Source organism: Asterias rubens, chromosome 7 (assembly GCF_902459465.1).
Source record: "Asterias rubens chromosome 7, eAstRub1.3, whole genome shotgun sequence".
In the NCBI taxonomy this organism is placed as follows: domain Eukaryota; kingdom Metazoa; phylum Echinodermata; class Asteroidea; order Forcipulatida; family Asteriidae; genus Asterias; species Asterias rubens.
The window spans coordinates 2,356,660-2,370,268 of NC_047068.1; the positions used below are offsets into that span (position 1 = coordinate 2,356,660).

Here is a 13,609-nt window from a genome sequence, read left to right on the forward strand (position 1 = left end):
TAATCTTCCATTATTATCTCGCAACTTCAACGACCAGTTAAGTTCAAATTTTCACATTTTTTTTTTGTGTGCATATATTGAGATAGACCAAGTGAGAAGACTGATCTTTGACAATTACCAAATGTGTCCAGTGTCTTTAAGGCAAATAATTTTACAAAGAAACTGCACTCAATACATTATTGAGCCTTAGACTGGTTTTAATGTGAGAGGTGCTACATGTCCAATTATCCAACCAATTATTACATTTGTTCACTGATGGCGTGACTGTATGCTTGTATAGATTATTTGTAAGGGCAATAAAGTTTAATATTAAAAGTGCCTAAGGGACTACATATCATTCTGGAACAGAAATTTACAGGGGTTATTTGAGTGCTTTATATTTAAAATTTCTTTATCGTTTTCATCAATCAACCAATCCATGCATACAAGCCTAAAAATAAAAAAGTTTTTTGTTTGCACTATTTAATCATAGAGGTTTTTTTGAGACTATGAATTAAGCTCCTTTATGTTGTTGTGTTTATTTTAGTTTGAAATAAAAGGAGTAGGATGTGCTGAAAAACAAGTCCAGAGTTTCATTAAATAGAGTTATTTTTATGAATAAATCTCGTTAAATAGAGTTATTTTTATGAATAAATCTCGTCTAACAGGAAAGTTGTCATAAAAGGACAGCAAAACAGAGGAACACATGTTCAATGCATGTAACAATAAATATGTACCTAAGGTCATCTTAGTAGATTCTTTGAGAATACAATGTTACAATAAAGTATTTCGGATATTAATTGAAATAATGTCTTTTCCTTTTCACTTATTATGGCTCGCTAGCTTTAATTTTATATTCTGCATTAAATCCATGTTGTGGCCATACTGTGAAACTCGAGCGTTATCACTGTCCACCGGCCCCTCTCCTCTCTGCTTGCTAAAATATTGATCAAGCGGATCTTGATTGAGCCTCTCGCTAAAGATGAACTCCGCTCCGTCATTTCTAGGAAGGACTTGTCGACTGTGTTCAAAGAAGGGATAAAGTGTTATGAGTAATTGTTCAAATGTTACATATTATCTAAAGGGAAAATAGCTTGTGTGCAGCAGACCTTACCCAAGGAAAGCTAACAGAAAGGAAATACAAAAATTAGACAAACAAAAATTGTTTACATCGATTTTGAAATAGCTAACAAAAGTGGCCAAACAGTGCCCATGGACTAGGAGGAAAATGTAAAAACTTTTTTAAAAAGTGTTAATTAAAATGAAAACTAGTTCTCATATTAATATTTTACTATCTCACTTGGCCTGAGCCTAATTCATTTAATAAGAGAACATTTTCCAGCCGTAACAACCGGCCTTGGAATGCTTCAGTCTGCCCGTAAATCGGGTACTCACAGCAATAAATCAGACATTTCAAGTGGTATAAATTTACGTTGCACACTATTGCACACGCACTTTATTTGATCCAAAATAAAGAGGAACATCTCCTCTTCAAAATGTACCTTTATTTGGCCTTGGGAAACTTTCGGAAAAGCACCAAAATACGTCTGTGAAAACATCACTTTTTGGAGGGTATTATAATACAAAAAAATTTTAAAAGGTTCAAAACTCACCTTCCAGTGGGCCGATTTGGACAATCAAAACATCGAAACTGTCGTTTTTTTTCTCCGTTCATTGTACGACCCAGTGCGCATACACCACCCCCCTCAAACTGTAGTGCGCATGCGATAGCCCCTTGTTTATTTGTTGGTAGTTCAGCAACTCCAATGAAAAGGGTAAATTAAGTGACATGTGCAAAATTTGCAAGTGGCAGATGAGATCAGCACAAGGGGATTAGCGCGGTCGTAAAACCGGTGAGTGCTGGGGAGACCCAATGGGACTTTGTGCAGGCTTGGGAAGGTGCTAATTGGGCTTAAGATAAGAAAGCTGGCATGATTTCCTTCTAATTTATTCCTCCATGATTGATATCACTGTCTGTCATCGAGCAATGCCAGCTTATTAATATTCCAATTTTGTGTTATTTTCAGCTGGGAAGAGTCTAAAGAAGAATTAGATGAATTTCAAATCAGCAGTCAAGAATTAGAAGCGGAGCTAGAAACGCAACTGGAAACTGCAGAAAACAAGGTCAAAGAGTTAACAGTTGCCAAGGAAAGACTACAGGTTGAAACAGATGCACTGAAGGTATTGATAGTTTTTTTTTAATTGGTTCCATTTCAGCTTTGTAAGAATGTTAATAACGTTTACAGTGTAAAAGGGTCATTCCGTGTCAAATCACCCAAAAATTGTGTAAGCTTTCCAAATATGTCTTTATTTCTTTTGTGGGAACATGTTTAGGTATGATAACCTTTTGACCTCTACTTTGACCTTGAATTTGATCACGTGACATACATACGTTGGACATGCAGCCCTGATACTTCGGCTTTTAAGGGGCACGGCAGTTTTGCCTTGACTTTTTGTAAAAATTTAGGGCACCAAGGCAATTTTCAAAAATTTGGAAGGGCATCACGGCAATCATAAAAAGTTGCGAAGGGCACGACGGCAGTTTGAAAAAAAACCTCCGAGTTGCCTGTAAAAAATAGTTCTTCCAATTTTAACTGTTAACTTCCAAATTCTAACTGTTACCCAATGAAAAAAAGAAAGCATTCATCTAATTCAAGAAAATAAAGAACAACTACTTACAATACACAATAAATAATTTTTGTTCATACGTAATCCTACTATTGGTCATGCACGTTGTGTAGTTTTTCGTAGAGACGCTAAAATTCCCACGTAACTGCTCCATTTTGACACGATGTTGACAGAATAAATGCATGCGGTGCGCGACGCCTATGCTGTACATGATGGTGCATCACATGTACCAAGCATGGGGAAAACCACTATCCCAGCATGCAAAGACACGTCGAGTCTTTTTCTCAAGGCGTTTAGCGTTGGTTCGCGTAATTTTACCACTAGAGGGCGTTTAATCTCACGCTATCGCTCTGTTCCGAAACGCCCTCTAGTGTTTGATGTTTCGAGTATTTTTTTTGTTGCACGCAAAGAACAACGACTAACGGGCCTGAAATCTGCTGTTGTGCCTTACGTGCGTGAAATTGGGGTATATTTCGTTGCGTGAAATTTACACAGACATGGGGACTTTTTGGCTTATTTTCGAACTTTGACAATGTTGAATATAATTTGTTTTCGGGACGAAGGGCACGGCGGCAATGATGAGAAAAGGGCACGGCAATCATTGCCGTGAAAAATTGTTTTTTTGAAGGGCATTGCGGCAATCGGTAGGGGCAACGACGGCAATTGCCGTCGTTGCCGTCGTGAAGTATCAGGGCTGCACATGTATCAAATGTACATGTACTTTGCACAGGAAAAGTGAAGTAGGACAACTTTGAGTGGAGCTTGAAAGCAAGCCAAAAATATTATATCTCTCAATTTTTGATATTGTGGAGAAAACATATAAGGGTAAATTTTCACAGAAGTTCGTTGCCGGGTCACATGATCCACAAGGTTTGAAGATGGTAGGGTTTAACCCATTGGGTTGGGTGAAGTCTTAGGTTTATACCTCTATTTAATGTACCCAATAGTGTTACATGTGTGTGTTGTATTGACATTTAGCCTTTCATAAAGAGTCTGCTACATATGGGTGAAACATTAGCCCATTGTCATGATTGCCTATTTTTTGCATTTATACAGGCGAGGGTCCTTTTGGTTGGTAAGCAGTTTGCAACAGCTAATTCTATTTTCTCAAAAATTCTCTCCACGTACTTGTGTTTTTGGTGCCATTTACGTATAGTCTTTTTGCTTAACAGGAAAAACTGGAACATTCACAAAACGAATATCTACGACAGATAAATGAGCTCCAAGATGAGTTAGCACAAATCAAAGCAATTCGTGATGAACTTTCCAAGTATATCCGGGAATTAGAGCAGCATAATGATGATCTAGAAAGGACAAAAAGGTGAGTGCTTTTTAAAGTTCAAAATACTGCCCATGGAGACCCACTGCCTGTGGGGTCTAATCTTAATCTCATATCCTATGCTAAACAATAACCTTGTGCTTCTGAACACATCGCTCTTGAGGCATATTTTTTATACAACCACACCTCAAATCACGGACAAATAAAAAAGGTTGTTGATAAAAAAGCATTATCAAGGGCAGAAATTAGGGGATAAGATTGTCAAAAAATGCAAAACAATAAATTTGTTTTCCTTTTTATTTTTACGTTTTGATAAATTGTATACAAATATTGACTGTTTTGAGTGCTATGGTTAAAACTACGACTCCCGAGGTGATCTCCAGAGCGTTCTATTTTTCCAAGGCGCAGCCGAGGGAAAATGGCAGTCAATATTTGTTTTATAATACCCCACCAGACTATTTATCATCTTCGTACATCTTCGCTAGTGAAAAACCTCGCAGACCACCCAAAATTTGTTTGACTGGTCCGGCCAGCGATTTTTCAGAATCTCATCCCTGGTATTAATGACAATATTAACATATATGAATGATTGACTGGCATCGCAGGTGCACATTGGAATTGTATAATTAAATAAATACAGAGAGGGTAGGTATACACATTCAAACCGGGGACCTATAACAAAAGAGGACAATAGAGTCAACAGTTGGAAAACGAGTACAAAACCAACTAGACATAATTGCATTTGTGCACAAATGCAGAGCTGTTTCGTTAATGACATTTTAAATTTTGTCAACTGAATTTGAAATTTATTCATTTTTTTACAGCAGTCATGACCAATCCAGGCTATTTAAAAAAATAATTTGGATTATACCATGTTCGGATAGCAATTTATGTGTTAAAGGTGCAAAAATAGAAAAAATCATAAAAAATCTTGTGATGACGTCAACATGACGTCATTTCACAATTCACGAGAACCTGCCAATATCTAACAATCTACAAAGTTTCAACAAAATCGCGTCATTACTTCGAGAGTTATACGACTTCAAAAAGTGCCCCTTTAAGGCCGCGTCACGTGATCCCCGATGACGTCATTGATCTGAAACTTCACACATATGATGGCTGCCTGACAGTTAACGTGTGTGTAAAATTTGAAGTGATTACAAAAAACTTCACCACACACATCTTCAAAAAGTCCATTTTGACGAGTTTTCAACCTGCCGCTAGAGGGCGCTGTTGCAATTTGTGACGTCATCAATATTTTTTTTGAACTGCCCACCCTTGCTAGACACGTCCTTGGAAAGCAACTTCATAACTTTTACCACTTTTGAGTTACAGGGCACTTCCGTTTTTTGCCGGTTTCAACCGGAAGTAGAGGTCATGTGAGGTCACGCACACAAAACAAAACGAAGACCTAATTTATCCCTACCACATCCCGCAAACAGAAACCTACGGTCTCGTTTGGCTGATTTGATATAGATTTTCAAACATTTAACAAAAAACACCTTTAAGATGACGTCACGTGACCAGTGATGAAGTCATCATGACATCCTTGCTTTAGGATCATTATTGCACCATAACCTTCAATCCCTGAAAGTTTCTTTGCAATTGCTCTTTGGGAACTATGCAAAAAATTGCGAGTACTGAAACAGACAAATAAAAAAAATAAAAATAATGAACTAGACACGATTGCATTTGTGCACAAATGCAGAGCTGTTTCGTTAAGAAAATTGTCAATTTTTGTCCACTTAATTTGAAATTCTCTTTGCATAAAAGTAGTTATGACCAATCCAGCCTATTAAAAAAAATAATTTGGATTATACCATGTTCGGATAGCATTTTATGATTTAAAGGTGCAAAAATGGAAAAAATCATAAAAAATCATTTGATGACGTCATCATGACGTCATTTCACATTTGTAAAGAACTTGTCAATATCCAACAACTTACCAAGTTTCAACATGATCGCATAATCACTTAGGGAGTTATATTAGTTCAAAAAGTGCACCTTTAAGGCCGCGTCACGTGACCCCCGATGACGTCATTGATCTGAAACTTCACACATATGATGGCTGCCTGACAGTTAACGTGTGTGTAAAATTTGAAGTGATTACAAAAAACTTCACCACACACATCTTCAAAAAGTCCATTATGACGAGTTTTCAACCTGCCGCTAGAGGGCGCTGTTGCAATTTGTGACGTCATCAATATATTTTTTGAACTGCCCACCCTTGCTAGACACTTACGTTCTTGGAAAGCAACTTCATAACTTTTACCACTTTTGAGTTACAGGGCACTTCCGTTTTTTGCCGGTTTCAACCGGAAGTAGAGGTCATGTGAGGTCACGCACACAAAACAAAATGAAGACCTAATTTATCCCTACCACATCCCGCAAACAGAAACCTACGGTCTCGTTTGGCTGATTTGATATAGATTTTCAAACATTTAACAAAAAACACCTTTAAGATGACGTCACGTGACCAGTGATGAGGTCATCATGACATCCTTGCTTTAGGATCATTAATGCACCATAACCTTCAATCCCTGAAAGTTTCATTGCAATTGCTCTTTGGGAACTATGCAAAAAATTGCGAGTACTGAAACAGACAAATAAAAATATAAAAAAATAAAATAATAATAAAAAAAACTTTAACAAAAACAAGAGCTGTTTCGCTGCGCTTCGCTACGAAACAGCTAAAAAAACTTTAACAAAAACAAGAGCTGTTTCGCTGCGCTTCGCTACGAAACAGCTAAAAAAAACTTTAACAAAAACAAGAGCTGTTTCGCTGCACACCGCTACAAAACAGCTAATAAGGAGCCAAAAAGTTAGAGTGCAAACAAAAGAGTGGCAATAGGAGGTCCACCGTTGAGAAAGAAGTCATTTTCGGGACCTCAGATTTAGATTATGAGGTCTCAAAATCAAACATCTGAAAGCACACAGTTCATGTGACAAGGGTGTTTTTTCTTTTGTTATTATCTCGCAACTTCGACGACCAATTGAGTTCAAATTTTCACAGGTTTGTTATTTTGTGCATATGTTGAGATACACCAAGTGAGAAGAGTGGTCTTTGACAATTACCAGTAGTGTCCTTTAAAACAAGTAAGATTCCAGTCATTCCAAGTAATGAATCCAGGACATTAATTTTTGCAAAACTTGATATTGCGTCCACATGTGTAGTGTACTTTTTTTTTTGTGCGATTAATAAATTATAAGTCACGATTTGTTGAGTAGTGACAGTTCTTTGTCATGTGTCTACTCAAGAAGTAAGTTTCACTAGCTGCCCAAGTTTAGTCCTAGTTTGCCTTAAATTCAGGGTCCAAACCAGATCTGGATATGGATCATGGTCATAATAATCATTGCAAAATATAACTGTGAACTATGTGAGACCCTAGGACACAACACAAACATTTAATGTCAAATTTATTTGTGTTTTTGTGATAGAACTACGGTGACGTCATTAGAAGACTTTGAATCAAGATTAAATCTGGTGAGTAAAATTTAGCAGTACTGTTCTTTTACCAGAGGAAATTGTTAATAATTTATCAGGATTTTTTGTTTTCATACAATCTCATCTTTGGAAATAGGAGAACTCTCAGTAAAATATATTGGCCAATGACAAATTCAGATCACATGCAGACTCGTAAGGTCACGCAATGTATGTACATTGAAGTGTACGTATGCATCATAAGTATCCAGAAATTAACTTTCCACTGGCACATAAGAATAAATCATTTTTTTTGTTAAAAACAGTTATTACAACGTGACACAGATTAAAAGGACAGAAATATACAAACCTGAAATATATAAAACATCCACCTAATAAATTCCAGCAAATTTACAAAGTATTCAAGTGAATGAGAAAACCGGCTGTGTACAAACCTGCAAGTAGTTAATTACCCCCTATTTAGGTACAACTGATGTGTTAATTAAATGAATGGAGTTGGGGACAAAGGATTGCCGGTATCGAGTAGGGTTCGTATGGGGAACACAAAGTCTAAGACCGGATCTATTCAAAACAAATTTATTATAAAGGGGGTGTGTTGGATCTGATAACATCATATGAACCTTAGATATTGCACGTTCAAAAAAGACGTCATATGTTGGCAGGGTGAGGCCTACAGAGCGTTGGGCCCTTATATGGACGCGCTCAAACCGTTCCCTATTTTTCTTTGCAAGTGAAACATACACACTGACTATATTAAAAGTAACAATTCTTTATATTACAGATTGATAAAGTAAATTTAAAATTGTTCTGTCAACATTGAACTACTTCAGCTTTTAAAGGAAAAACATCCGTTGCATAGCCTTGCCGAATTAATTAGTTGCATATATTTATTCCAGTTAAGTTTATCAATCAATTACAGTCCAAGATATTTGTACTCATTCACACTTTAAATTTTATTGTCATGGACCCCAGTGATGCGACGAAAATCTATAACCATCTCCTTGGGTTTCTTCACATTAATAGTAAACATACAGGTCATTATGCATGCATCCTTGTAAAACCCAATGGGGAGGAATCAGGTTTGATTAATAATATCACACATTTAATTGAAACAAGGTCTTTGGAATATTTCTACTTGTTTATCTTGGGTCTAACTAAAAGCCCTGTGCAACCATTTCATGTTTTTGTATTTTTCCACAAAGGAAAATAGAAAATACAAGTTACACTTGTAACACAAATGTTATGTGTATGACCCTCTATTTTTTGGTATTTTCCTGAAGTCTTTACTTTTCTGTTTTGAAAAGATGCACTTCAGTGTACAAATAGGTACAGAGAATGTCCTTTTAATTCAAACAAATATTTTGCTGTGATTGGCTGTTGTCCTACAAAATTTTTGGGTATGGCTATATATTTTGTTACTGAGGTAATCATTATACTATGTGTATGTGACTTTTCTCTTTCCATTTGTTTGTATAGGCCATAGAAAGGAATGCATTTCTTGAAAATGAGCTTGATGATAAAGAAACCTTGGAAGTAACAGTTCAGAGAATGAAGGATGAGGCAAGAGGCAAGTTCATGTACATATCATGTACATAATCAAGTCATAATTGTAATAATAACAACACTAATGTAATAATAACTAGACATTCAGTTTTTGTCAACTACCTTTAACAAGAGAATCCATTAAATAAAGCCTTTTCAAAGCATTTTATTGATGACTGTTGAAGAGACTAACTAACCGAAAGGGATGTATGTTAAAAATGCCTTGAACTATAGACTACAGACTATAAATGAAGCTACATATCGCACTCTATGGATGAGCACTGGAGCGTGACTGTGCAACTGCATACACTACACGTGTTGTACGTGTAAAATCTTTATGCACAACCAATGGGGGAAATACGTCCTTCTCTAAATATGAATGTTTAAGTTCAAGATGTCAGTTCAAAACAAGTGCGTGCTATACCTTGGCTGAACTTGAGGTTATTTTACAGTGTAATTTATACCTTCGAATGTGTTTGGGTGTTTGTTTGTTTGTTTGTTTGTTTGTTTGTTTGTTTGTTTGTTTGTTTGTTTGTTTGATTGTTTCTTTGTTTATTTGTTTGTTTGTTTGTTCGTTCGTTCGTTTGTTTGTTCGTTCGTTCGTTCGTCCGTCCGTCCGTCCGTTCGTTCGTTCGTTGGTTCGTTCGTTCGTTCGTTCGTTCGTTCGTTCGTTTGTTCGTTCGTTCGTTCGTTCGTTCGTTCGTTCGTTCGTTCGTTCGTTCGTTCGTTCGTTCGTTCGTTCGACCCCTTGCACAACAGGCAGTACACTTACAGTCAAAAATAATATACACGATGTAATTGCATAGCTGCCAACTTTTATAAATTTTTCGTAATTATTATGAATTTATCTATAAATTACGTTGGATTGCTTGTTAAAAATTAAGAACTTAAACTTTCCTGCGATAGGAAAAAAAACACCTCTATTGCAGCTTTGAGGAGTCGACTAAATTGTTTGTGTAAAAAGTAATTGATTTTTTTCCATTTAAATGCCGTTTATACACTGTATCACCATGGAACGACTCTGGATGAAGACAGAAGACATTCCGTTTTTAAGTGCGTTGCAGGATACCAGCAACACACACGTATAAGTATAAGGAAACGCGAGGAAACCAGCGACAGCATGCACACGTGTGGTTGACATACATGATTCAGCCCTGATACTTCACGACGGCAACGACGGCAATTGCAGTCGTTGCCCCTACCGATTGCTGCAATGCCCTTCAAAAACCCAATTTTTCACGGCAATGATTGCCGTGCCCTTTTCTCATCATTGCCGCCATGCCCTTCCTCCCGAAAACAAATTATATTCAACGTTGTCAAAGTTCGAAAATAAGCCAAAAAGTCCCGATGTCTGTGTAAATTTCACCCAACGAAATAGACCCCAATTTCACGCATGTAAGGCACAACAGCAGATTTCAGGCCTGTTAGTCGTTGTTCTTTGCGTGCGACAAAAAAATAATCGAAACATCGAACATCGATAGCGTGAGATTAAACGCCCTCTAGTGGTAAAATTACGCGAATCAACGCTAAACGCCTTGAGACTAAGACTCGACGTGTCTGTGCATGCTGGGATAGTGGTTTTCCCCATGCTTGGTACATGTGATGTACCATCATGTACAGCATAGTCGTCGTGCCCTTCGCAACTTTTTATGATTGCCGTGATGCCCTTCTAAATTTTTGAAAATTGCCTTGGTGCCCTTAATTTTTACAAAAAGTCAAGGCAAAACTGCCGTGCCCCTTAAAAGCCGAAGTATCAGGGCTGTACATGTTTTCAGTCGGTCGGCGACCTGTCAAAATCTATGCAGCACACTGCGAGTCTGTTCTGTCTTCTTACTCTTGTACATTGCCATTGTTAGAATTGTTGCAATATTGATAGTTTCCCATGGCTTACAAAGGTAAACAGACATTTCTACTCCTTTCAACAGATATGGCTCATGAGCTGCAAGTAAAAGGAAAAATGATGACATTGAAGGGCGCGCATGACTTGCCAGACAACAATAAAATGGCCACAACTCCAATTAAGCCTAAAGTTTTACACGAAGTAGAAACTAACACCACACCAGGCTTGAAAAAAGGTTTGTTTACTGGATTATTCCTTCACAAGGAGAATGAATTTTGTCATTGCTGCAGTCATCATCAAGGAACTTAACTGTTGAGTGTCTAACACATGGTTCAGACAACTCCAGATTTTTACCGAACCAAATAGATTAGTAGCTACTCAAGGTCAACCCTTTGTATACATGTTCAATGTGCTTTATATAATTTATCAAATTTCATAGTTACCTAATTTTGGTCAAGAAATGTCATAATTTTTACCTTTTTTTGGCTTTAAATATATGTAGTATTCCTTGTTTTAAGTTATCGCCTTTAGCCTATGTCACCATTTAAGCTTGGATAGACAGGCCTTCGGCTCACAGTGTTTTGGTATACTTTTGTTTATTCTGGCCGGCTTAAAGTCACCTGGAAGTGGTATTTTTTCAAAATGAAGCTTTTGTCACTAATATATGTGTTTTGATGAGTGGAATGTGAATAAACAGTTAACTAAGGTTTTAAAAAATCAGTTCTTATGTTATTTACAAATTTAAGAGTAGACCCCGACCCGAGAGGGCGCTGTTCGTGACGTCAATCGAGGCAGACATTGCCTGTAATGCGTAGAGTAAACACAATTGCAAAGTACATGTACGGACCAAGTCGTGAGTTTGTACGTTTGAAAAAAAGTTTTTTTTTTTTTTTTTTCCGGCAATGCCGACCAGGTGTATTGCTGCTGAATGCAGAAAAACACTTTTTGAAATATACCAACTCACGACTTGGACGTACATGTACTTTGCACGTGTGTTTACTATACGCATTGCAGGCAAAGTCTGCCTCGATTGACGTCACAAAAGGGGTAGGCGGAGTCAGCCCCCCAAACAACTTTATATATTTTTTAAACATATAAATTGTGACAAACAATTACTAAAAAAATTGTTTTATTGTTTGTAAGCATATACTGTTTGAAAGAAAAAAACTTCTATTTCCAGGTGACTTTAAATTGGTTATGTTGTTTCTTTATAGACTTCTTGGGCATTGGTGATTAGGGTTGGTTAACCGTGACCCCATGTTGACCTTTTACTTCCAGATCAACCGGAAGTGGGACCATATCTCAAAAACTACACAGCCAATTTTTAGTTTCTTTTCAGTTGTAGACCCTTGGCATTGAAGATTAAACTTTGATTACCGTGACCCCATGATGACCTCTACTTTTGGGTCAACCGGAAGTGGGACCATATCTCAAGAACACATTGAGTAGACATCACACGTGGCTGCATATACATGTACAATGCACTCCCGTCCTACACATACAGCATGCAGAGATATACAGAGTCCAAGGTCCAAACAGTCAGTACGCTGTGATTGGCTGCCGGTATATCCATATTCATAAAAACTTGCCCCATGCAGTACACATACACAGTCGGCACACTGCATGTACTATGTGGGTTGGCTGTTTCATGCAGGGTTATGTACTCAAGACTTGTTTATGCAGGGAGAATAGGCGCTCGGTGGCACAATGTCTGAATGACTTGGGGTGGGTATTTTGGTATTTTCGATTAAAATAGATCGGCTCCAATTGTGTGTGTGTGAGCTCGGGACCGATGTCTGATTGACTTGGGTTTTTTTTTTTCAGTTAAAATAGATCGGCTCAATTGTGTGAGTGTGAGCTCGGGACATGCGTCTTTGTTTTATATTGAATTGGAGCCGAGTATGTCTCAGAACTGAGTTTTTTTTTCAGAACCGGAACCGAGTCCCAAATTTCTGGAACCGCCCAAGCTTAAAGGAACACGTTGCCTTGGTTCGGTCGAGTTGGTCTTTGAAAAGTGTTCTGTAACCGTTTGTTGTAAAATGTATATGGTTAGAAAGATATTGAAAAGTAGAATACAATGATCGACACAAATATGCCTCGAAATTGCTAGGTTTTCTTTTTACCCTGTCGACTAACACGGTCGGCTATTTATGGGAGTCAAAATTTTGACTCCCATAAATGACTGACCGTGATAGTTCGCGACGTAAAAGGAAAACCGTGCAATTTTGAGTGATACTTGTGTGGATCATTATATTCTACTTTTAAAACATCTTTCTAACCATATGCATTTCATAAAAAAAAAACGGTTTCAAACGCTTTTAATAGACCAACTCGTCCGATCCAAGGCAACGTGTTCCTTTAACACTGACCCTTACTTCCGGGTCAACCGGAAGTGAGGCCATATCTCAAGAACTACACAAATTCTTTCCAGTTTATAAACCTGTTGCGCATTTAAAGTTAGGCAATTGTTATTACCACATGTTGACCTTTATTTCTGGTTATACGTTTCCTTGAGTTTTTTATCAGATAAAGACCAGGGGTGCGTTCCACTCGCGCAAACGTTGCCAACAGTTGCGCACGTTCGCCAACAATTTCAAGCAGAACGAGTTGTTTGTCGCCACCGTTGTCGAACGTTGGCAACTGTGTTGGCGAGTGGTTTTTAAAATGGCGGACAAGCATACGGTATTATTTCTTTGTCACAAACATATGGTGCGCGCCATCTTCATTTTAGGGCGTCGCCATATTTACATCGCGTAATGCGCACCAATCATTCCAAAGACGAACAGCGTTTGCGCGACAGTTGCGATTCATTTGCGTGAGTGGAACGCACCACAGGTTTAGGTTGTTAGGAACACTTTAATGGAAAAAAGGCAGGTCAAAGGTCAAGAATCTTTTATCT

The 13,609-nt window shown here is 37.6% G+C and overlaps 1 protein-coding gene across 1 annotated transcript in view; it reads left to right on the forward strand.

The window, feature by feature from the left end:
* LOC117292393 (nuclear distribution protein nudE-like 1) overlaps nt 1-13,609 on the forward strand; it is a 29,657-nt gene that overhangs the window by 6,784 nt on the left and 9,264 nt on the right. The window contains exons 2-6 of the mRNA XM_033774421.1: nt 2,007-2,160; nt 3,780-3,928; nt 7,325-7,370; nt 8,805-8,895; nt 10,796-10,945. Of these exons, the coding sequence (XP_033630312.1) occupies nt 2,007-2,160; nt 3,780-3,928; nt 7,325-7,370; nt 8,805-8,895; nt 10,796-10,945 (590 nt within the window). The remainder of the gene's footprint in view (nt 1-2,006; nt 2,161-3,779; nt 3,929-7,324; nt 7,371-8,804; nt 8,896-10,795; nt 10,946-13,609) is intronic.